At 51.7% G+C, this 21,173-nt stretch overlaps 7 protein-coding genes across 7 annotated transcripts; 2 read left to right on the forward strand and 5 right to left on the reverse strand.

Annotated features, from left to right (window-relative positions):
* Window positions 1-125: 125 nt before the first annotated feature.
* Window positions 126-1,493, reverse strand: CC77DRAFT_1011906 (hypothetical protein; the record flags this gene model as incomplete). Its single annotated transcript, XM_018523736.1, has 1 exon — window positions 126-1,493. The coding sequence occupies one exon, from the start codon at window positions 1,491-1,493 to the stop codon at window positions 126-128; it is 1,368 nt and encodes a 455-aa protein (XP_018382257.1).
* A 2,436-nt stretch (window positions 1,494-3,929) lies between these two features.
* On the reverse strand, window positions 3,930-4,434 carry CC77DRAFT_357932 (hypothetical protein). The gene is made up of 3 exons (XM_018531356.1): window positions 4,338-4,434; window positions 4,130-4,279; window positions 3,930-4,080 (listed from the first exon to the last, which is right to left on the reverse strand). Exons 1-3 carry the CDS (start codon window positions 4,349-4,351, stop codon window positions 4,035-4,037), a joined length of 210 nt encoding a protein of 69 aa, XP_018382258.1. The 5' UTR covers window positions 4,352-4,434; the 3' UTR covers window positions 3,930-4,034.
* A 1,006-nt stretch (window positions 4,435-5,440) lies between these two features.
* CC77DRAFT_1043069 (hypothetical protein) lies at window positions 5,441-6,506 on the forward strand. The gene is made up of 3 exons (XM_018527300.1): window positions 5,441-5,686; window positions 5,832-5,892; window positions 5,949-6,506. Exons 1-3 carry the CDS (start codon window positions 5,513-5,515, stop codon window positions 6,431-6,433), a joined length of 720 nt encoding a protein of 239 aa, XP_018382259.1. The 5' UTR covers window positions 5,441-5,512; the 3' UTR covers window positions 6,434-6,506.
* A 161-nt stretch (window positions 6,507-6,667) lies between these two features.
* CC77DRAFT_1023604 (hypothetical protein) lies at window positions 6,668-8,306 on the reverse strand. The gene is made up of 2 exons (XM_018525693.1): window positions 7,021-8,306; window positions 6,668-6,953 (listed from the first exon to the last, which is right to left on the reverse strand). The coding sequence occupies exons 1-2, from the start codon at window positions 7,874-7,876 to the stop codon at window positions 6,877-6,879; spliced, it is 933 nt and encodes a 310-aa protein (XP_018382260.1). The 5' UTR covers window positions 7,877-8,306; the 3' UTR covers window positions 6,668-6,876.
* Window positions 8,307-13,441: 5,135 nt separating this feature from the next.
* Window positions 13,442-16,319, forward strand: CC77DRAFT_1023608 (arginyl-tRNA synthetase). The gene is made up of 4 exons (XM_018525694.1): window positions 13,442-14,767; window positions 14,820-15,103; window positions 15,155-15,282; window positions 15,338-16,319. The coding sequence occupies exons 1-4, from the start codon at window positions 13,859-13,861 to the stop codon at window positions 15,952-15,954; spliced, it is 1,938 nt and encodes a 645-aa protein (XP_018382261.1). The 5' UTR covers window positions 13,442-13,858; the 3' UTR covers window positions 15,955-16,319.
* A 507-nt stretch (window positions 16,320-16,826) lies between these two features.
* On the reverse strand, window positions 16,827-18,664 carry CC77DRAFT_1064721 (hypothetical protein; the record flags this gene model as incomplete). The annotated part of the gene is made up of 2 exons (XM_018528755.1): window positions 16,827-17,779; window positions 17,854-18,664. 2 exons carry the CDS (start codon window positions 18,662-18,664, stop codon window positions 16,827-16,829), a joined length of 1,764 nt encoding a protein of 587 aa, XP_018382262.1.
* Window positions 18,665-19,795: 1,131 nt separating this feature from the next.
* CC77DRAFT_358249 (hypothetical protein) lies at window positions 19,796-20,953 on the reverse strand. Its single transcript, XM_018531357.1, has 3 exons — window positions 20,321-20,953; window positions 20,095-20,253; window positions 19,796-19,971 (listed from the first exon to the last, which is right to left on the reverse strand). The coding sequence occupies exons 1-3, from the start codon at window positions 20,602-20,604 to the stop codon at window positions 19,926-19,928; spliced, it is 489 nt and encodes a 162-aa protein (XP_018382263.1). The 5' UTR covers window positions 20,605-20,953; the 3' UTR covers window positions 19,796-19,925.
* Window positions 20,954-21,173: the final 220 nt, after the last annotated feature.

The raw sequence follows: 21,173 nt of genomic DNA on the forward strand, positions 1-21,173 counted from the left end.
TTTACAGAAGAGAAAAAGAGTATTACTCATGAGATCCACCATCGTCGTCACAGTCTCGAAATTTAATGCGCCCATGCGATGCAGACATAAGTCGTTGTTCTTGTTGTTGGAAGTGCAACAAGTGTCTACTCGTCGCGCTTGGCCTTGAAGTAAGACCAGCCACCCCAGTTGAAGCTGGCGTTGACATCAACGTCCCAGGTGAAAGACTTCTGGCAACCCCACTGGGAAGAACCGCCGACGGAGATGTCGAGGTTGGCCTGGGCGGGGGTGAACTTCTTGGTGAAGAGGCGGCAGTGAGTACCGAAACCCTTGCCCTCCTTCTCAAGGTAAGCAGCCTGGAACTGAACGCAGCCACCCTTGTTCATGCCGAACATGGAGAGCCACATGCCAATGATGCCGCGCTTGCGATTGACCTCGTTCTGCTTCTGGGCGTAGGCGGCGCAGAGGGAAGGATCGAAAGGACCGGGGAAAGTAGTCTGACCCATGCAGAACGGCTGCTGGTTGTGGAGCTTGTGGCCGCAAGACTGGGGCTTGCTGCAAGAAGGAGGAGTGGGAGGGCTGTAGGTAGCCTTGTTGTAACCGTTGGAGCCGACAATGACAACCTCGAATCCATCCTGGCCCTGACCGACGTTGGTAGCAGACTCCTTCTTGACATCCTGTCCCCAGAGAGTGCACTTGAAGCGGGTAACGGAGTCAGGCTTGTCGCAAGAGCACTGGCGCGGGTTCCACTTGGGGTCACGCTCGATGTAAAGGTTGAAACCAGTGCAGGTGGAGGTAGAGTCACACTTGGCGGAGCAAGCAGCAGTGTCGTAGCTGGTAAGCTCGTAGTATCCGAGGTAACCACTGCCCTCAACGGAGGCGCTGAGGTCTACGAAAGAAGACTCGTAGCCGGAAGGAGTCTTAGCGGAGGTGGCCAACTTGTGGTAAACCTCGTTCTTCTTGAAAGCATCGGCAGTGTCGGGAGTAGTTGGTGGGCCGTAGGCGTTGGGCTGAGCAGCACATGGGTCATCAGGGTTGATGAAACCACAGTAGGTGCCGACCTCGATCTGAGTAGCGCATGCGGGGTCTGCGGTGAAAGCGTAGGTGTTGGTCCAGTCAACCGGGGAGCACGAAGATGGTGCAAGGTTGGTAGAAGAAGGGTTGGCGGCAGGCGCAGCGGTGGTAGCAGGAGCAGGGGCAGGGGCAGGGGTAGGGGCAGGGGCAGGCTTGTTGTTCTGAGCCTGGTTCCAGTTCCACCAGAAGGTAGGGTCACGAGCCTCAAGCTGGGCACCGACGCTCCTCTTTGCTTGCTGAGCAGTAGCGGCGCCAGTGGCAGCAGCAGCGGCGGTATTTTGAGCCTGAGCCTGGTTGTAAGCGCTCTCAGCAGTGACACCAGCCTTTGGGCCCTGAGCAACGTTGTTGGGCAAGGCGTTGAATTGGTTGACATCAAAAGCCTGAGGCGCAGGAGAAGCGGCAACGAGGGCAGCAGCCCCAAGGAAGAGAGAGTAACGCATATTGAACGATTGGATGGTAAAGTAGCGAAGGTAGTATAGTAGTGAAAGTAGTAGTGAAAGACCGATGCTGATGAGCTGATGATGAATTATTGACCAGTGTACCGGTGGCTCTTATATAGATCAACTCTCACATCCTCATGCGGTCTTTGCCTCGGTGATAGTACTGATTTGAGATCTATGTCATGAGTGGAGACGAAAACAGACAAAACATGGCCGGTAAGTTCGACCTGTCTTCCTGAAAGAGTTGGCGGCAGTACCTGGAAACAATAGTTCACCAAACTTTAGCCTAGCTCCGGATGAAATGTCATGGTCGCCAACGCCGGGAACGTGCAGAGCACATGCAGGTACCAGGGCCAGAGCCAATGAGAGGCCATTGACTATGATGCCAGTCTAAATCAGGACAAGATAACTGCAAGACATGAATCTTTTTCTTATCTCGAAGCAGGGAGATCGATAGCAAAATTGGGGGATTTCAGATCGCGATTGTGTAGGCCTCCATGACGATACTCCATTGTAGACCAACAGACCTTCGATCCCGCTGCTCCAAGTATCGGCAAGCCGAGGATTTGTGGCATCGTCAAGGCGGGTCTGTAACCGAAAGCTTAGGTTATTTTTGATCAGTCGAAGATGTTCTAGAGCCCCACTTATCTCGTTAGCTTTGGCGTCCGCGGTTTACTATGTCAATAGTCACCTTCAGGGAAGCAGACTTGCGCTCGCAAAGGGACCGATCAGCTCATCAGGGGTACACTGTCTGCGCGAACGTTTGAGTAGTGTTGAAGCTCCAACCCTACTTGGCCCGATTGTTTGTCTATTCCTGTGTTCGCGCCCGTTAAGGAACATTCCACAACGAGGTTGAAGAAAGACCCGCAGACTGAGTTGCCTACGACGAAGACTGTCGCAGCACTGCACACCGAGATGGGGTGATCTAAGCCTCCAGATCTTCAGCTAAGCATTGGTACTTGCATCGCAACGCTTGATTTGCACATGGATGCTACATGGCGATTAATGACGCGAGCATTCTGTGGCTCCTCAAGTGGAGTCTTGTGGTCGCAACTACCACGCCGCCCGGTGTCTGTGGATACGCGACAGATACGTGCGAGCAGCAAAGTGAGTTTTCTCTGCCAGGGGCTAGATAGCCAGGCTAGCGTGTGGCTTTTCCTGGAGTTGTGACGATGTGGGTGCTCGCGTAAAGATGCTCGCCATGGCCGTCGCAGAGATCATGCAGGGAGAGACTGCGTACCATGGGACCCTCAGGGGCCCGAATCTCCTTGACTGGTGCCCGGCAGATCTCGCGCACCCGCATACACACCGGCCTACGTGCGATGCATCCCAGTCTCATGGGCCAGTATGTAGAATCGACGATGTACGGCGAACTTCATCGTCTCAAGGCTTGGTCTGTCTTTGTGGGTTGTGGCACGACGGGTCTTACCCACGCGCCTATCCAAGACGACGGAAGGCGTCGGTCTACCCCACAACGCCTTCGAGAGTTGCTAGTCGCAAGCCTTCGATAAGCTCTCCTCAAGACAGAGAGTCGTTGTGCACTGGCAGAATCATCGACGATCCGGCACAACTGTTGCTAATCCTGTAGTGTCAGTTCCAGGAGGCGAAGGAAAAACTGGTGCGGAATCGCTCCGGAACCTGCGGAGTGGAGACTAAACGGCTCGGTCGATCTTGCTAGCGCCACAAGGTTTGACTAGCATCGCTCAGCCTCATCATTACCCTCACCTGCCACCGCTACTGAGCGTCAACAACGGCTGTTCTCCGTCACTACCTCGGAACAAAATCACTCGCATGTCACAGGTGTATTGCCAATGTTTACACTCCTCATCTCTGCTCGCCGTCACCTGTCGCTTGACGTCAGTCCGTCTGCCTACCATCTTGGCTTGCGTCTTCGTCACTTATCAGATGTGCTGCTGAGCACATTGGTCAGATCATAGGGTACCACGCATTTGCTCGCCATTGATCTTGTGTGGGCTTTGCGACTCATGTCGCGAAGCCGTATGTGCTTGGTCGGTTAGGATCCAGACCTTTGCAGAGTCTGAGACAGGACGCCATCCTAAATCGAGCCATTCGCCCTTGAAATGTCGAAAATAACTCCGAGAGCTGAACCCACCTGAGCCACCTGAGCCACTCCAAGCCACCTCGGTCAGGGGTTACATCCGAGATCCGATTAGTGTCAGTAAATGCATCCAAATACTCATTCGAAGTGAGCCAGCGACCGCAACCACCGCCCGATAGCGAAGCAAGGATGAGCATGCTTTGAAGATGTTCGCCATTTTCTGATTCCAGAGACCATTGAAAAGGAGCGATTTGTACATCTTTAGAGTACATACGTCTCGATTTCTAGGTCGACGAGCTAGAGAAAAGTGCACATTTTCGCAATAGGATCGACGTTAGGTACAATACGCAAATTGAGCTCTTTCGACAATTAGGTTGGTTCGATCGTTTCTCCTCGATCACGCAGCCAAATTTTGAAGAAAGACTTGTTACCGCGTCGCAATACATGCCCAAACAATTCTTGCAGGTTCCATCTCTTGTTGTTCATGGGCCAAAGGTAAGCTTAATAACACTCCAGACTTCTGGGTTGCTTGGAGATGTTAGCGAAGACTTGAGCAGGATGTTCTAGGTTCTTTGACTTAATCCATTTCTTGGGAACCATACACCATCCTATGCTCGATGTTTTGGAAAGTCTTACTCCAGTGACTATTCTTGCATATCCACGCAGAAGTTTGAATGACCACCTAGCTCTGGCAATTATCTGGATTCTCGACACTTGTTCGTTTTGTCTCCAAAGTTGTCAATATGTAATCGGTGGGGGAAAGACATATGGACTTGTGCCCATACCTAAGCAGCTTCATAACACAGCCGTGTGGACAAGCGTTGTGACTTCGTATACCGAATTAACCGGAGGCGAAGTCTTGATAACAAGCCGAGGTATGAGGCGAGGCGAAATGCACGAAAGGTCGATTAATGTACATTCATTTGAAAGGAGATTGAAGAAAACCAGAGCAAGTGGAGGTTTCTCTACTCTGCCTGCATACGCATTTCCTCTTGAAATCGCAAGTTCAGGTCACCTTGTGGCCAGTGATCCCGGGTAAACCCTGCATATTGATCGGGAAAGCAGAGCGTGGATTTACCAGATCGTATATTACCCAATTACGCGACCCGCTTACCGAGTATACATATTGCAGGTTAAATTATGGCATACTAGTCGAGACCATGTTCTGTAAGCACAATACCCCAGAATCTCGGGACCTGGATATGGCTACACTATCCGATCTTGTCCGTCTTGTTGCCGGTCACGCATCGCCTGATCCTCGATTGCACCCTGGTCGCGGCAAGGCAATCTCGACATTGTCGACGACTATTTTAAGCGCGTTAAACAGCAACGGAGCCTTGTCATGCAGGTCCAGAGCCTCCTCGGAAGCAACATGTCAATCAATATGCCATCCAAGCTTTTCGTATTCTCACTATAATGCTTCTCAGTTTTCTTGAACCCTTATGATACGCTACCAACGCAGGGTCAGTACCACTGCAGACTTCCTACTGCAACGCAGATCACCACCTGTGTAAAGTGCTCAGCTACTCCGTCTTCGGATGCTCTTGGTCATGATTTCGTATTTGCCATACCTTCAAGTCGTGTTTTTGACGGAAGCAATCTAATCAGCATCTTGAGAACCCTAGGCCAGTGTTTAGATACCGTGGTCTTATTACCGGAGAACTTCTGCTGGGACTAAATTTGGAAGCCAAACTAGCTGCATCAAGATTACCTAGATACTATACCCTCAAACCATCATTTCGATCATCTTGCAATGTATGTGAGGCGACATGGTAAGGTTCTGGACAGTGTGTGTGGGTCTACAACCGCGAAATTGCATGCGAGTATCGTTAGTCAAGAAGTATAAGAATGCTTCATTCCCCATCATGCTGAGTACCATCATCGATCAACAGCCTTCGCTATTAGCATTTACCACAACGCCTGATCACTCCGAGAGATCTTTGTCCCAGCAATAGCAAACATGCATGCCAAAATCGCCCTCCTCCTTCCGGTCCTCGCTTTGGCCAACCCAGTCCCTCAGACAACTACTGGTGATGCTCCTTCTCCAGAACAGATCACTATTGTTGACACGACGTACTCTGGTAACGGCTGCCCTCAAGGCTCCGTCTCCACCAGTACCTCAACCGACAAGACTGTACGTACCACCCCAATACATCCCATTTGAGCTTGAGGGGATGATGCAATCCTACTTCATCATCTCGTCTACAGCAACTCTTTACACTACGCCCTCTAAAACTATGGAGGATCTACTCAGTAGGAACTTCAGCTCACACTAACAGGTCGTGACCTATGGATTCGACCAATTCCAGACGTACATCGGTCCCGGTACCACCCCAGCAGGCAAGTTCGAAGTCGTATGTCCTGGGCAAAAGGTGATATTAACAGCTCTCCAACAGACCGAAGCAAGAACTGTCAACTTCACCTCAACTTGAAGTACCCAGGAGGCTTCCAGTACGCTGTTGTTGACGCCACCTATCATGGATGGGCACGTCTTGATGAAGGTGTGACCGGAAGCTTCATCACAACCTACTACTTCTCGCAAGATGCCGGCAAAACGCAAACCACGCGCATGTCAGCCGTCGGCGGCGGTGCCCTTCTCAATGGCCAAGTCTATACCAAGCAAGATAGTGTAGAGACGACGGCAACCATCTGGTCGCCCTGTGGCCAGAACGGCATTCTCAACATCAACAACAGGATTGCGCTCACGAACAAGAAGTCCGACCAGGCGGGTGAGATGAGCAACGATGATGCTACTGTTGCTTTCACCCAGCAGCTTCATGTTGCGTGGAGGGCGTGCACGCCTGGTTCTGGGTCGGGCTCTGGTGGTGCCGACACTATTGGAATCAACAACCCCAGTTCGGAGACCACCTTTGGTCAGTAAGTAGTTCAGATGACGGTTGAGGGGGCATGTTGATCGGGTTGAACATGTAAATAGTCAGTCGCGATGTTTCTATTTAGTCACGAATGTCGAAATCTGTTTCTTCGTATGTATGGTTGTTCAATGGCATTAGTGATTGATTCCTCAACTTCACAACACCCAACAGGAAAGTAGGCAGACTATTCGTCACCTTGCCTGTACAACGACCAATGAAATCAAGAATACAAAAGTGAGTATGCAATGCATCAATAGAAAAATCGGCAACCATGCGTTCGTTGCGCCAGGCCTACAAGGGCATAAAGTCCATGTACAAGTAAGTCCAAGCCTCACCACAGCCTTGGCCATCTTGTTCTGTAACGTCACGTTCTCATTTGTAACCAAATGTCTGCTTCGCCAGAAATGATAACCTTGCCGGAATCAAATCCCCTAATCGTACAAAACACCAATCAACCCTGCGATCTGCGTCGGTCCTGGATGGATCGCAAAACATCAAGCCAACCACCATCATCTATATCCCCGTCCCCTGTGGTTCGCGACAAGAAATGATCAGGAAGCTGAAGAAACTTAATAGGTTGCCACTAGATACTTACCATTGTATGCAGCCATATTTGACGAAGATCCGCCCCCATTGACAATGATGGGGTTACTATCGACGACATGCACAGCCAAGCCATTGCCTGCAGATGTGACTGGTGGATCTGTAGCAGAGTTGCGGATGCGGATGAGAGTAATGCGTATTCGATAGGTACCAGCTTGGCGAATGATGAGCTCAGGGAAGCGCATATAGCCTACACCGTGGGGATCGGCCATCTCCATGGAGGCAATGGATCCATCTGCTTCATCGTCGTTGAATGGGTGAATAGAGTCAAAGATCCGCCCGGCGAGTGCCGCATTGAGAGCGTTCGGATCCACTGAGGCCGGAGTGTTTGGGCCCGGAACCAGAGCGGCGACTGCAACAAGATTTGTCGAGTCTGCAACAGCATCATCAGTATCCGCGTTGATGGTTCGTAATCGCACCACGATCGATCCAGGCATTGTCTGACCAACTCGGGCAGTTCGTGGCGGCTGTACTACGATATCCATGGCGTACCGAATCTCTTCCGGTGATGGAGAATGCTGACCTGATCTTGATCGTTCTGAAGTATGATGGTTTCCAGATTGATGCCTCGAGCGAACAGATCTGCTTCCTAGCGCTCTTGGCCTTGCAACGTCAGCCATCGAGGATGTGGCGTTGATTAATTGATGATCTGATTCTCCGTTGAGTAATCCCGCAATGCGAGCTGAACGCCTGAGCGATGCGTGACTGCGACTGTTTCGTGCGGTGGTCTGTCGTGAAGTGAATCTGGTTTGAGAGGTTGATGGTGGATTTGATGTGTCTCTCCTAGAAGACGTGCCCCGGTTGGGATTTTGATCTCTACCTCTTCCACGTCGGGGGCCTCTTCGCATCTGATGAAGGCTGAACCTGTTTTTCTTAGTAGAGTTTCATGGAATGACTTGAGTCAGGCAAATAGCAACCCAGCTGTTAGGGTGTTGAGGGTCCACTTGTGCTGTTGATGTAGAAGAAGACGGCGAAACAAGAGAAGCAAGCAAAGTATGGATGAACGGAGGACAGGAAAGACAGAAAAAAGACTCTGATGTAAGACGAAGCCTTGGAGCAGGATTATGCGATGTTGGATAACGAAGATATAGGAAATGAAGTCAAGCCACGAGTCAGACTCGTCATCTAAACTCGCTTGGTGCACATGGGGCCGCCCCTCCATTAGGATGACGATGGTTCGTTCTGTGCAGTTGAACCCAATACTAGGACCCTTTAATCTCATAGCCGCCTAGTGAAGAGCACGAATGCAGCAGCGAGCAATATCTCGAAGGATATAGGCAGAGGTGAGGTTTGGAAGTCCCTCACCAGTCCGCCTAGGCCCCCGGCGCCACCCCACATCTCGGCGCGATTCTCCAGTGGAGGGTCCGCCTTTTGCACCTGTAATTGGCGCTGTTCATGCAGCCCTTCGGCTAAAGAGCGAACGTTCGTCCATGCATCGAAGATGAGAAGAGATGTGTAGAGGCAGACGGCAGGCGGCAACAGAAGAAGACGATAGCGCGGAGTATGTGGTAGAGATGCAGCACACGGTGTTGCAGGGAAATTGACGAATGTGATGCGTCACAGGAACCCGGCAGGCCATGTGGCGACAGGGATAATGAATAAAGACGGGATGAACGCGTAACCAAGCGAGATGAACTGCTCACCTTCTGGCTTGTCACACCTGCCCGCCTGTTCCTCGAGCGTGTGGAGGGTGTGGTTTTGCCCTTTGCCCCAGAAGTTATACAAAACCGCTGCGAGTCTCCGCCGTGATTGTGATACTTGATGCGATTTGACAATGGCAATGCCAATACTGAATGCGCTCTATCGCGATATTGCCATGGACTGGGAAGGAGCTTCTTCGGGGCCTCTAGAAGGCGCCGGCTTTGTCAGAGTTCTGTGACGCTCTATGCTGCTGTTGTATATCAGCCATGCTTTGCCCACACAGTCAGATGTGCCTTTCCTCATCCACCATCCCATCTCTGCTCGCATTGACGGCAGTACCGCCAACGGAGCGTCGTCCGCCATGAACCACACCCTCTGCAATGAACCGAGCTTATCCGACGTACCTCTTCTTGGCTGCCGTGCCCGACGTCGACGGGTATACAATGCACACCGGCGGAAGCAGACCCAGATGCAGTTTCGGGACGTTTTGAACCGTCAATGATGGAAGAGATGCAAAATGTCTCACTTGACGAAGGAGTCTGGAGCCAATGCCTTTGGGTTTTGAGCGGCGATTTGCCTCCTGTAATCAACTGGCCTTCTCGGAGACGGTGAGTACGCCGTCTTATACAGAGCCGTCAAGCTACAAGCATCTAAACGATTCTTACCTGTTGCAGTGGGCTGCATTTCATGGCTTGCCGCCCTCCGCTATTGGCCTGAGCTGAGCCTCCCCCATTTCGAAAGCGCGTCCGCCTGCTTCCATTTCTTCTGGCATAGTAAACCCAGCCATGACCGTGCTTGTTGCGCATCGGCCTAGCGTTGCCGCCATTGACATGTCGCCCGTGGAGCTTGAGAGTCGGCGTTCTTGAGGAGCATCTTTAGCCAGTAGCGTCCGCTTGTCTTACGGCTAGCATTGCAAGATTGCCGATCAAGGCACAACTACTGACCCGACTACATGGTATAGCTGCGTGGCCTGCGCGAGAGCACCAATTACCGAGCCGTCGTCCTGGAATAAGCCTTTGTGACACACACGGCTGCACCTTGCGCTATCGCCATCAATCTCACAAAAGAAATATTATTTACATCAGGACTCCGCAGTAACATCCTCCCTGTACGCCGTTCCGCCCTGGTGGTAGCCACTTTCATCCACCACCATGGACAATCATGTGCACCTGCCCCTTACCGGTGCAAAGGCTCTTGATCTTTTTCTCCATCCCTTCACTTGCGTCTTCCGAACTTCTCCGCAAGCCATTCATGCCAGAACTGCATTACTAGAGGCGAATCCCACTGTCACAGGCGGCTACATACAGATCTTATACCGCATGTTGGACATCTGTCAGCTCCATCACAAGCTGTTTGGCTAGCTTTACCAGAATGGTGTAACACGCTTTATCCTCGATTCTGCCGTCTTCCCGGTCTGTCTTCCGAACGTTGTTACGCACGCTGGTCCTGCAAGGTTCTAAGAGAAATTTGCCGCATCCTCACCATGTTCGGCATTCTGCACAGGGTCTATTTCTACCCATTTCTCACATTCTGTCTATAGTCCTCTGGGATACTTTTCTAGATCTTGCTCGCTTGTGTCATCTCAGCATTGCTTGTAAAGGAAGGCTGGGGAAGCCATGAATGAGACCCTGATCCAAGGTCGGGCGTTCAGCTCAGGTCTTGAGATTTCCCACGCTCGTCCAGTCGCTTGACAGGGGGCCCACGTCACGTACCTTATCCCGCTTCTTAGTTGCCGAATCCGATCTGGCAATATGCGAGTGGGCTTGGAAGGGATGATCAGCAAGGATATTCCTAGTTCGCCGAGGCTTGCCGTCTGCTCAAGAGCCGATGTGTCGAATCTTGGAAGCTGGAAAGAATGAGATGCTTTTGCGGAAGCAAATCGCAGCAACCGATGCCGTACAACTAGGCAGCCGTGCCTTTCACGAGATCTACTAATCAGCGACCTTGGGCCATCGTCTTGACCGCTAGATTGGAAACCTCGCCGAAATTCCGCCCATATCACCCTTACACCCATCCTCTTCAGATGTACTGCGCTCCTTTTAGTCCAATGCGCTTTTCAGAGTCGATCGCGGTTGCCGCGTGGCAATCAGACCCCGATGTACGGTTCCATCCTTGTTCGATCAACAATCCTGGTCATTAAGTACTCGCTCGGGCAGCACATATTCCTACCAACCCGGACAGAAAGTCTCTAAACATATTACCAAACACATCCTCCGATATTGCCCATCCCAATGCTTGACCAGGCAAGCTAGAACCACCTGGCTTGACCATTAAAGATCACACATTCGTCCGTTAGAAGGATGCATACTGCTCGCATCGGGATACACGTCTCAGATGACTACCGGAGTACTCGATTTAATATGCGTCAGATCTGCTTCCGTATCCAAGCATATGTTTAACCACACTGTTGGAAGCGCCCCACGCCACTTCAGGGATGGCGGGGTCTGTCCATGCGACACATCCCCAAAAAGTCGTGGAGCGCGGAAATTTATTGCTGGTAAGACGTTGTGCGAATCGCTTTTCTTGCAGGTACGCCACGACCCTTCCCCTACAGGAAAGGGTCTGAGATGGAGTACATTCACGCAGTCAGTAGTGCAGTCGAATTCTGCCACCGGCTTTTGCCACGCGCAACAACTAAGAGATGTCAAAGCCACATATAGACAGTAGTCAGTCCCGATCGAATTTTCTAAGCCGCAGATTCTCATTCATCCATCAAGTGAGCTTGACACATGGGAAGCGACATTACTTCTCTACGATATGCGCCACACAAGTGACACGCGTCACCTACAGCTGCCTCGTTCATCTATGATTAGTTCAGCCTCTAAGAACCTCACTTTCGAAACTATTAATGTACCATCATTGTCAGTCTATCTGACGTATCACCAACCAAAGATCTTTCGGATGCAGCCATTGAGCGAAGACTTCAATACTGCAGCAGTTCGGCACCGGCTTCAGCATGCCATCCTGACGCTAGGCGATCGGCTCGTCGTTGGCATCAAAGACATCAAATCATGCACAGATAAGTTGACAAGTATTCCGGAGCTTGAGAGCTGTAATTCCTATGATTTGGCTGCAGATGTGAATACGTTCTGGCCTACTTTAGGCGATGTGAACCCCGAATGAGGCCTTGGCCTCCAAAGTTCCGATTCACATTCACGCCATGACGATTAGATAGTGTACCTGAGAATTCATCTGCTAGTTGAGATACTACCATACATGACAAGATGTAAGGATATTTATTGGTGGCGTTCAGCGGCTTCTGGATATCACGTAGGACGTAAGATCGCGACACGCAGCACAACGCTCCGACTTGATGGATTCATCGCGCCTCCATTGATGTAGGCGGTCGTCATACTACGGTAAAATTAGGGCCGCGCATGCCGAGTAATGTATGGATGGTGTCACTTGCGCAAGGGGTAATAGCTTGATCGTTAAGTGTCCAAAGGACGCACATCTGAGAACTGAGATGTTGATACATTACTTCCTAGAAGTAAATTCCTCGAGGTGTTTTTGGCTAGACCATACACACTGATCAACCCGAAAAATAATACTGGTAGTTCTTCTCTGATAAAAGAAACCCCACAGCAATCATTCCCATACTGCAGTGATGATGCGATAAATGACGTCACTGTAGTAGGAAAAACATGCGTGAATTCTGAGCGATGTAGAGAGGGCTCAGAACATTGCACTGAGTTGCATCGCGGAAGGTTCATCTTGCGCGATGGAAGGGAACCTCGCGTCATGAGGGGTCAGTCGCGTCGTACGTACGTATCACTGGCCATGCCTTCTCCAAGAATATCATGGCACATTCATCGACCCATCTCGACGACTCATACCTTGGTTCCCAAAATCGGTAAGACGAATTTGCTGCTAAATTCAGACATAGTCATACCTCTGTCCGCATATTTTTCTGACACATTCGGTGATGGAGACTATTCCAACGCTAACACCGAGAGTAAGAGTTGGAGAGAGAGAAGACAATAGGCGCTGTATGGCGAGGGGTTGCCAGTGGAGGTCGTAACAAAGCAGAAAACTGGGCGAGTTTCCATCGACAATGCTCGTATTCATGATTGATGAAACGTACGTGCAAGTCTTGAACTGGATGCAAAGGTAGCTGGCGGAAGCGAAACCTGTAAGTCGCAACCATACACGACATATCATCAGCTCATACCATAGTTACCATATGTACCGATGGAAAAATCCTTTGTCGACGTGTATGGGACATTAGACTATCTCCTAGACCTGGGAGAGGATACCGGGGCGGTGGTGAAGATTGCACATGGTGACCGAGATTAGGCGAACAAGATGCTAGGCAAAGAAGACATAGACATGTACACTTTATGGTTATTGCTCGAGTATGCCAGGCTGTGCGGCGATAACAGGGAACAGCTAGGCATCGTTGGAGACCTAGTCAATGACACGTCGGATATGAGACTGATTCGCTCGACTGCGTCAACAGAAGTGCATCTGACTCAACGTGTATCCGAGTCATCCATGTCATATGTTGTGCCTGGTTCACGGCGGCGAGGTGCAGGAGAATGTGCAGGAGAATGAGCACGAGCATGTGCCGCCATGTACGCCCTGCGCATGTCAGGATCTGGCGGCACAAGATCCAAATCGTGTGAGGCGTGCGTATACGAGCCTTGTGTCGACGCTGTGGCGCCTCTGTTTGCGATGAGTAGGAGAAGAGACAGATTGGGCATTCTCACGGGTTCAGGTAGTCATGTCTTGTAGCAGGCCCTGCCCCTCCAAAATTTTGTACTAGCGCGATTGCTCGCATCTCTCCCGAACCATTGACGCATCGCAGCTACCCCACATCTGGTATGCAGCAAAGTCTGGTAAATATTTGTCGCGCCAGACTTTTTCCTTGTACCAACGTTTGTTTGACGAGGCCGCTGGCGACTCATTCTTCTTCCTTGACTCAGAAATATATCCGTAGCGCAGTCATAGCAGCACACGCTACCCTCAAGTCCAGCACCCCGCGCGTCTCTTCCCTTCACACATTCCCCTCCCAATTCCGACCGCACACAGGCTCGCGGCCCCGTTCGCAATATCAGCTCACCTCATACGAACACCACAACGTCAGAGCGATAACGACGTCCAATTCACTGCGACCTTACTCCCAGATTGACTCGACACCCTTCAAGCCCTTCAGAAACCTCGACGCGTCGGCGCGCTCATCAGTCAGCATGGAGGACCTCACAAACACGCTCGCGACGCTCGGCCTGGACAAGGTCCCGCAGGAGCCAAACACATACCCCGCCCTGAACCCATTCGACATCTACCGGAGTCACATCACTGAGTTGTTGTCATCCGTGTCTGGCGTAGACAAGCAGATCATATACCCTACACTGGCATGGACTGCAAAGCCTGAGCATGGAGACTTGCAGTTGGCTGTTCCCGCGCTCCGACAAAAGAAGAAGGACATGAAGGCCTTCGCACAGGAACTGGCAGATGCGTTCCCCGAGTCGCCGCTGGTGAAGAAGCCGATTGTTACCAACACCTCCATCGGCTTCTTCTTCAAGCCAGAGACGCTCACATCGCTCGTGCTGCCCATGGTTCTCAAGTCCAAGGAGGCATATGGATTCAACAAGAACCTTGGTCTCAAGAACCCGCTTGATCCCTCCTCCGGCGCAAAGAAGATGATCGTCGAGTTCAGTTCGCCCAATATCGCAAAGCCTTTCCATGCCGGACACTTGCGAAGTACAATCATTGGTGGGTTCCTCGCCAACTTGTATGAGGGTGCAGGATGGGATGTCGTTCGTATGAACTACCTCGGAGACTGGGGCAAGCAATACGGTGTCTTGGCTATCGGTTTCGACCTCTACGGTAACGAGGAGGAGCTCGTTAAGAACCCCATTGGACACTTGTATGACATCTATGTCAGGGTCAGCAACGTCCAGCACGAGGAGGCGGAGAAAATGAAGGCTCTCAAGGCCGAAGCTGCGAAGCTGAAAGAGGAGGGCAAGGACGCATCTGAGCAGGAGGCCGAGGTCAAGAAGATCGAGGCTGAGGGCATCGATGAGCAGGCTAGGAAATACTTCAAGGGTATGGTTGATGGTGAGCCTAAAGCGCTCGGTATCTGGAAGCGCTTCAGGGTGAGTCGAGGCGGATCGCACATCGTCAAGTGTCGTATACTGACTTATGCAGGACCTGTCTATCGAGAAGTATAAGCAGACATACGCACGACTCAACATCCACTACGACGACTACAGCGGAGAGTCCCAAGTCAAGGACGAGAGCATGGACCTCGCCGCCAAGATCATGTGGGAGAAGAAGGTCTGTGAGGATTCAGAAGGTGCCGTCATTGTCGACCTCACAAAGCATTCCAAGAAGCTTGGCAAGGCTGTCGTCAAGAAGAAGGACGGTACATCACTCTATCTGACCCGTGATATTGGCGCTGCCATTGAGCGTGTTGAGAAGTACCACTTTGAGTATGTTCGATCGTCTCCATATATTAACATGCATTGCTAATACCTTTGCAGCCGCATGATCTACGTTGTCGCCTCGCAACAAGACCTGCACTTGGCCCAACTCTTCAAGATAGAAGAGCTCATGGGCAGGAAAGACATTTCCGACAAGTGCCAGCACATCAACTTCGGCATGGTTCTTGGTACGATCCAACCTTGAATTCCTTATTGTTCGATCAAATCACTAATATCACACAGGTATGTCGACACGAAAAGGCACAGCCAAGTTCCTCGACGATATCCTCCGCGACGTCGGTGACAAGATGCATGAGGTCATGAAGACCAACGAGACAAAATATGCCCAAGTCAAAGACCCAGAGCAAACTGCAGACACACTCGGTATCTCAGCCGTCATGGTCCAAGACATGAAGGGCAAGCGTATCAATAACTACACCTTCGACATGGACCGCATGTGTTCATTTGAAGGCGACACAGGCCCATACTTGCAATACGCCCACGCCCGTCTCTGCTCTATTTACCGCAAGGCCGTAGACGCCGACCCTAGCCTTGCTGACCTCGACCTCACATCCGCTGATCTGAGCTTGCTTCAAGAAGACAAGGCTGTCGAGTTGGTTCGCCAATTGGCATCTTGGCCCGATACTTTCCTCAACACGATCAAGACGCAAGAACCCACCACCGTGCTTACATACCTGTTCAAGATGGCACATGCCCTTAGCAGCAGTTACGACCACTTGCAGGTAGTAGGTTCGGAGAAGAACGTCATGATTGCTAGGTTGGCGCTATACGTTGCTGCTAGGCAGGTGCTGTATAATGGAATGAGGGTACTGGGACTGAGTCCCGTAGAGAGGATGTAAATGGGGAGGTCAATAGATAGGCGAGCTTGGCTCAGACGAACGAGGAGTTGTCGTATGACGTAACAAATAAAGTCAACATTTACTGCATCAACACAAGACACGAGGCATGAGATTCTATCAACTTACAACGCTATACATCTATACGAATTCGCACATTGGTAGCACTGATCACAATTAAGGGATATGGCGAGCTCGGATGGATGCTTCATCGATTACTTGGTGTTACATACGTGGAGGTTTCTGGCTAGATTTTACCAACTTGTAAACTATGTAATATAATGATGTATCAACAGGTAACTGTTCAACACAGCATACGAATCTGTTTGAACCAACCGGATCGAGCAGCTGTTGAACTTGAAGACCGCCATCCGGTCTGTTGTTATTTACACTTCGTACACTGCCGGTGGGACATTCATGAAATGACACAGTCCGTCTCGAGTGTTGAAGTTGAGAGCTTTTTTTGGTTTAGAGTGGGGTGTATGGTTGTTGTTGTTTCGTGTTGTGTCGTGAATATAGGGTTTTGAGAACGAGTGAGTCGTAATCGGGTAGTGTGAAATCGGAAACGACCGAATATACAGGGACTCCGTGTAAATGCTTAAAACAATGCTTGAACGCTGCAAAATAACGTAGAAAGATATACCCCAGGTTAGAGAAGTGGAGTGCAGTCGGTAACAGCGTGGTATCGCGAACTTAGAAGAGGACGTGCTCGATCAAATGTGTCGACCTCCTGTCATCTCAAAGATTCTTTTGACGCCACGTCTGGATACCCGAGCAACAGCTGCAACGACTCCAACCATAAAGGCAACGCGGAAAGACAGTACAAGAAGACATAATGCAAGAACGCAGACGGCCCACCCCGTCTCGTCCGGTTGTTAGGTGCCGTTGGCAACAGGCGGCCCGCCCACCCGAGGGTCTCCAGGAGGCAAACCTGGAACCTTTTGCGGGTGTGGATGGGGAGGATGCGGATGGTGCTGGCAACCGTGTGGACAAGTAGCTATTGGTTCGTCGTAATCATCGTCATAGTACTCGTCCTGTGGGTCCAGAGAGCCCTCATCATCGCGACGGTCATACCCACCAGGAGGAGGAGGATTTTGGTTGTGCTGAGCATTATTGGCGTTGTTCTGTGCCTTCTTGCTCGCCTTCTTGCCCTTGCGTCCCTTCATCCTAGCCTTTTCCAACAGACGTCGTTTTTCCGCCAGACGCTTGCGCTCTTTCCTATCTTTGATTTCATATTGGCGGATCAGAGCCATGGGAGGGTGACCAAATATGTCTTCGTACTCGCAGAATTCGCATATCCATGGCTGGGTGGGTGGATTGTGGAAGTTGGCGTACTCTTGCTGGATGCGACGCTTGCGAGCAGCGTACTCGTACAGTTTGGAGGCACTACGCCGTGGTTTTCGAGGCGGCGGGGCCTGTTGTGGTGGTGGGGGGCCCGTTGGACGTCGTGCAGTCCCATTGGGAAGGGGTGGAGGGGGGTATGCACCCGCACCATTCATGTTGGGGCTGGTCTGGGTACCCTGGGTAGACACCATCGGGGCATCTGGGCGGACGGGAGGGCGTGCACGAGCAGCTTGATGGTGGGGTGAGGGAGAGGCGGCGTTGGGGTATGCGCCAGGCGGTTGGGGATACTGGCCGTTCTCCTGGCCCGGCCAGACCATCTTGTTGGCCGAGTCGGAGCCGCAGGTGAAAGTAAACTGTGTCTTGCTGGCGGTATGCTTGGCAGCTTCCTGCTGCAGGAGGCTCACGTTCTCGTTGCCAGGGGGTGGCGGGGTCGCGTTTGCGTTGGCAATGGCAGTCGAGATGATGCCGCTTTGCTCCGGAGGTCCTAGAAAACAAATCGTTAGCGCACGGACTCTTTTTAGTAGTTAAGACGAATCAATTCCCGAGGTGACACCGTACGTTTGCTGTTCGCTTTGGCGTTGGCGAGATTGGTCGAATTGGCCAACACTCGCCGTTCTGACCGTCCCGAGCCAGATCGGCCGAAACGCCCTCTGCCTGCGCCTGAGATGCCTGTGCCAGAATTGGTCGCGTGTTGTGGTGTCGAAGGTGCCGAGCCATAGTAACGCGCAATGCTGTCACCGTCGTCTGTGGCACCTGCTTCGTGAGCTTGCGCGATGCCCATGCCAGTCAGATCCGCCGAGAGACTGGCGTGATGTGATCCATTACTGCCCATGTTGGGAATTTTGCGCTTCTTCTTGTTGTTCGTATTCTCAAACGACTCATAGCCATCTACCGAAGACGCAGGCGAGCCTGGTTTGCGATAGGCACCAGTCACGCCCGCCACCGGCTTGCCAGTCGCGTGCCTGCTGTATTGATAGCTCGGGGAAGAGGGCAGCGGGCCGTTCCGGTCGTCCTCTTCCTCCTCACTTTCAACCTCAGAGTGGGTGTGGCCACAGTGACATGCATGGTGGTCGTTGGCTCCAGTCCTGTGAGGTCTGACGCGCTCGTCGGTTGTGTAGGGCGGATAGTTGAAGAGCGGGCCTGTGGAAGGCGGGTTGTGGGGGAAGACTATCGTCTCGGCCTGCTCAGGAGACAAGCGGGCGCGCAGGGAACGAGCCGGCAGAGGGCGAATGGGCCGATCGGGGTACATGGAGGATGATGTGTCGGGCGAAGAGCGCAGCGGCGAAGAGCGGTTCCACTCGTAGCCTGCGAAGGGAAGAAGCGATGTCAGATATTTGGAGAGACCAGGGAGTAGGCTCAGACGAGGCATGTTGGTGCATCATGGTGCTAGTAGGAAATGGGTGAAGAGCGTTGCGGGCTGGCCACAACGACTTCCTTTACTTACCCGCAGTCGCCGCTGCCATAGTGGCAATCCTTCCTCCGACGTTTGTCACCCAAGCAGCGGGGTGGTTGTGACTCGCAGAACAATTCTACAATGTCCAAGTCGGTCCGCTATCGTGCTGTCATGCCCGCATTAGCCACGCGATCGCCAACAGTGTGCGCGTCCGATACGCAGCTGCTTTGGGAAGGGAGGGTCTCTCGCAAAAAAAGTCGGAACGGGGTGTGGCGGTATCGGGAGCTTGACGCACCTTTTTCGAGGGGTTTGTGTGAGGGACGGTACTGGTGGCCAGTTAGCGGAGAACCCCTCTATTTACTCGTCGGAATCAGTACTGACAGGATGCAACTGGTGGCAGCTCCAATACGTCCAGCAGCCAACAAGCCAGAAGGTCAAGACCGCGTCGCGAGCGTGTTCGGAACGAGTGACAGTTGATGATGCGGTAATGCCGAAGACGTGGGATTGGGGTTCGCCCGCCGCCAAGACAATACTCAGGCACTTGGGCTCAGTGATGTGGCCTTGAGCTCGCCAAAGCAGGGTCTCTGCTAGTGTATACAGCGATCAAGAGACCAGGCCGCAATGGAAATGCAATGTGGACGACGACGACAGGATTCAACAGAGCACATGTATGCGTGTATGCACAGCTGTCGGAGCACGTCGACGTTGGCTTGCATGCATATCGTCTTGCAGTGACCGTGCTGGTGGCGCTACCAGGTAGGATCCGCAGGGGATTGGTAATTGTCCCTGGACCTAATCAGCAAATGATAATCAGGGCTGCCCTTCTCTCCTTTTCCCTCGTGATTCTGTACCTTCCAAACTCCTCGACACATATCTAGACGTCCTCACCCCCCGTACCTCAGGCTTCCGGGTGCTGCCCGACACTCGGAACATCTCTACGGCATCGGAGCCTCGGCCATCCGCACTGGCACCGTCCATGCTGCACAGTGATGAGCAAAGACCACACGCATAGAATTTATGCAACTTCTTCCGTCTCTTGCGTACATCCGAGATTCAGTTGCGCTTCTAGGATCACGATGCTATGGTCGCCGAATCTCTCGGTCGAAGAACGTCGTGGCAGTTTTTGTCCTACACATGCCTTCGATACGAAGACGAAACCTATCGTACAAAGTCTAACATGATCCGGCGATCGGGACAGCGCCGAAGACGGTCTTGTACTAAGTAGTCGAGTGCATCATTAGTATTCAAATGGCGACTCAAAGAAACTACACATCAAGCCTTGCCTGTGGTCTTGTTAGACAGCCCTACAACTAATGACCGCAGGGAGTACAGAATGCTCCAAACGACCGGGAACGTATTCGCTACAAGTCACAAAGCCCAAATCCTGGATCTGCATTCTGTCGTACCTGCATTTGTGAGAGTGGCCGACCCTGCAAGCACATGGCAAAAGGACCATTTCCAAGCAGTACTCCACTCCACAATAAACATGCACCAAATTCGAGAACCCCGCGCTTGGTGACTTCCGCGCAGCATTCTGTGTGGGGGTGAATCCTATCGATTGCTGGCTGCGGGCTACGTCATTCGGCCGTCTCGGAGGGGCAGTTTGGCGTGGCGTTAAGGGGGCTCCGGTACCTCGCAATAGCTTCGTATAGCCTTTTCAATGTGCTGAGCATCCAACATAAACTCACCATATGCGAATGACGCATCGATACTGTCGTCGCGCTCGAAGCTCCAACTCCTATCTTTGATGGTACTACTAGAGCATGGAGCGGACTCTTCCGCAGCCTCGATTGTGCTGTGGAAGGCATCAGGCGCGGAGGCCGCTCTCTCTCTGGCCTACCGAAGAATCCAAATGATGACGAAAGGCTAAACACATGCTGATATCTTTGCAGACGAAAAAGGAAATTCCATGACATACCATCGTCGGAAGTTCCTGCATTCACAGCGCTATAGCGGCACGTAGTGAAGCCCTAGCCCTAACCATACGCATCCATGCTATCGTTACGTCCTCCTCCTCTCTGTCATCAAAGGTGTCAGCATTGCGTTTAGATGAACAATGGCTGAGATCTCTCAGCTCGAGACTTGCTACCGCTTGCCTAATGGATCGGTGTTGCATAGAGTCGCAATGCGGACTACGAAGAAGTCATACGGCGACATGTGGTGTGCTCAATGATAACCTGATTAAAGAGGCTTACCAAGTCACCCTTCACATGAACCGACTGTGCGGAACATGATCTTCCTGCATAGAAGGTGATTTCATTCACGGAGCGAATGCGACCATGGTACTGAATTTCGGCTTATCAACACAACCCAATATTACAATCAGCGATCGTAACACCTTACCCGCTAATAATGGGTCGGACTTTTATTACCGACACCGTTATAACCCCGGCTTTCGTTGCCTTGAGAAGATGTAATGTACGATTGGATCCCACGAGGAGGACAGACCTTGGGCTATTGGCTCACCAGTGTAGGTTTGGTAGGC

This window comes from Alternaria alternata (genome assembly GCF_001642055.1).
Source record: "Alternaria alternata strain SRC1lrK2f unplaced genomic scaffold CC77scaffold_20, whole genome shotgun sequence".
NCBI lineage: Eukaryota > Fungi > Ascomycota > Dothideomycetes > Pleosporales > Pleosporaceae > Alternaria > Alternaria alternata.

Excerpts from the sequence above, each read along its gene's own strand:
- CC77DRAFT_1023604 (XM_018525693.1), bottom strand. The coding sequence starts at position 7,876 with ATGCGAAGAGGCCCCCGACGTGGAAGAGGTAGAGATCAAAATCCCAAC. Across the intron at positions 6,954-7,020 it reads AAATATGGCTGCATACAATG|GGGACGGGGATATAGATGAT; the intron begins GTAAGTATCTAG and ends CGCGAACCACAG.
- CC77DRAFT_358249 (XM_018531357.1), bottom strand. The coding sequence starts at position 20,604 with ATGTCATGGAATTTCCTTTTTCGTCTGCAAAGATATCAGCATGTGTTT. Across the intron at positions 20,254-20,320 it reads CTATACGAAGCTATTGCGAG|CCAGCAATCGATAGGATTCA; the intron begins GTACCGGAGCCC and ends CGTAGCCCGCAG. Across the intron at positions 19,972-20,094 it reads GGCCACTCTCACAAATGCAG|GCAAGGCTTGATGTGTAGTT; the intron begins GTACGACAGAAT and ends ACAAGACCACAG.
- CC77DRAFT_1043069 (XM_018527300.1), top strand. The coding sequence starts at position 5,513 with ATGCATGCCAAAATCGCCCTCCTCCTTCCGGTCCTCGCTTTGGCCAAC. Across the intron at positions 5,687-5,831 it reads GTACCTCAACCGACAAGACT|GTCGTGACCTATGGATTCGA; the intron begins GTACGTACCACC and ends TCACACTAACAG. Across the intron at positions 5,893-5,948 it reads TCCCGGTACCACCCCAGCAG|ACCGAAGCAAGAACTGTCAA; the intron begins GCAAGTTCGAAG and ends GCTCTCCAACAG.
- CC77DRAFT_357932 (XM_018531356.1), bottom strand. Across the intron at positions 4,081-4,129 it reads GTTCCCAAGAAATGGATTAA|CAACCCAGAAGTCTGGAGTG; the intron begins GTCAAAGAACCT and ends AACATCTCCAAG.
- CC77DRAFT_1023608 (XM_018525694.1), top strand. The coding sequence starts at position 13,859 with ATGGAGGACCTCACAAACACGCTCGCGACGCTCGGCCTGGACAAGGTC. Across the intron at positions 15,104-15,154 it reads GTTGAGAAGTACCACTTTGA|CCGCATGATCTACGTTGTCG; the intron begins GTATGTTCGATC and ends ATACCTTTGCAG. Across the intron at positions 15,283-15,337 it reads CAACTTCGGCATGGTTCTTG|GTATGTCGACACGAAAAGGC; the intron begins GTACGATCCAAC and ends AATATCACACAG.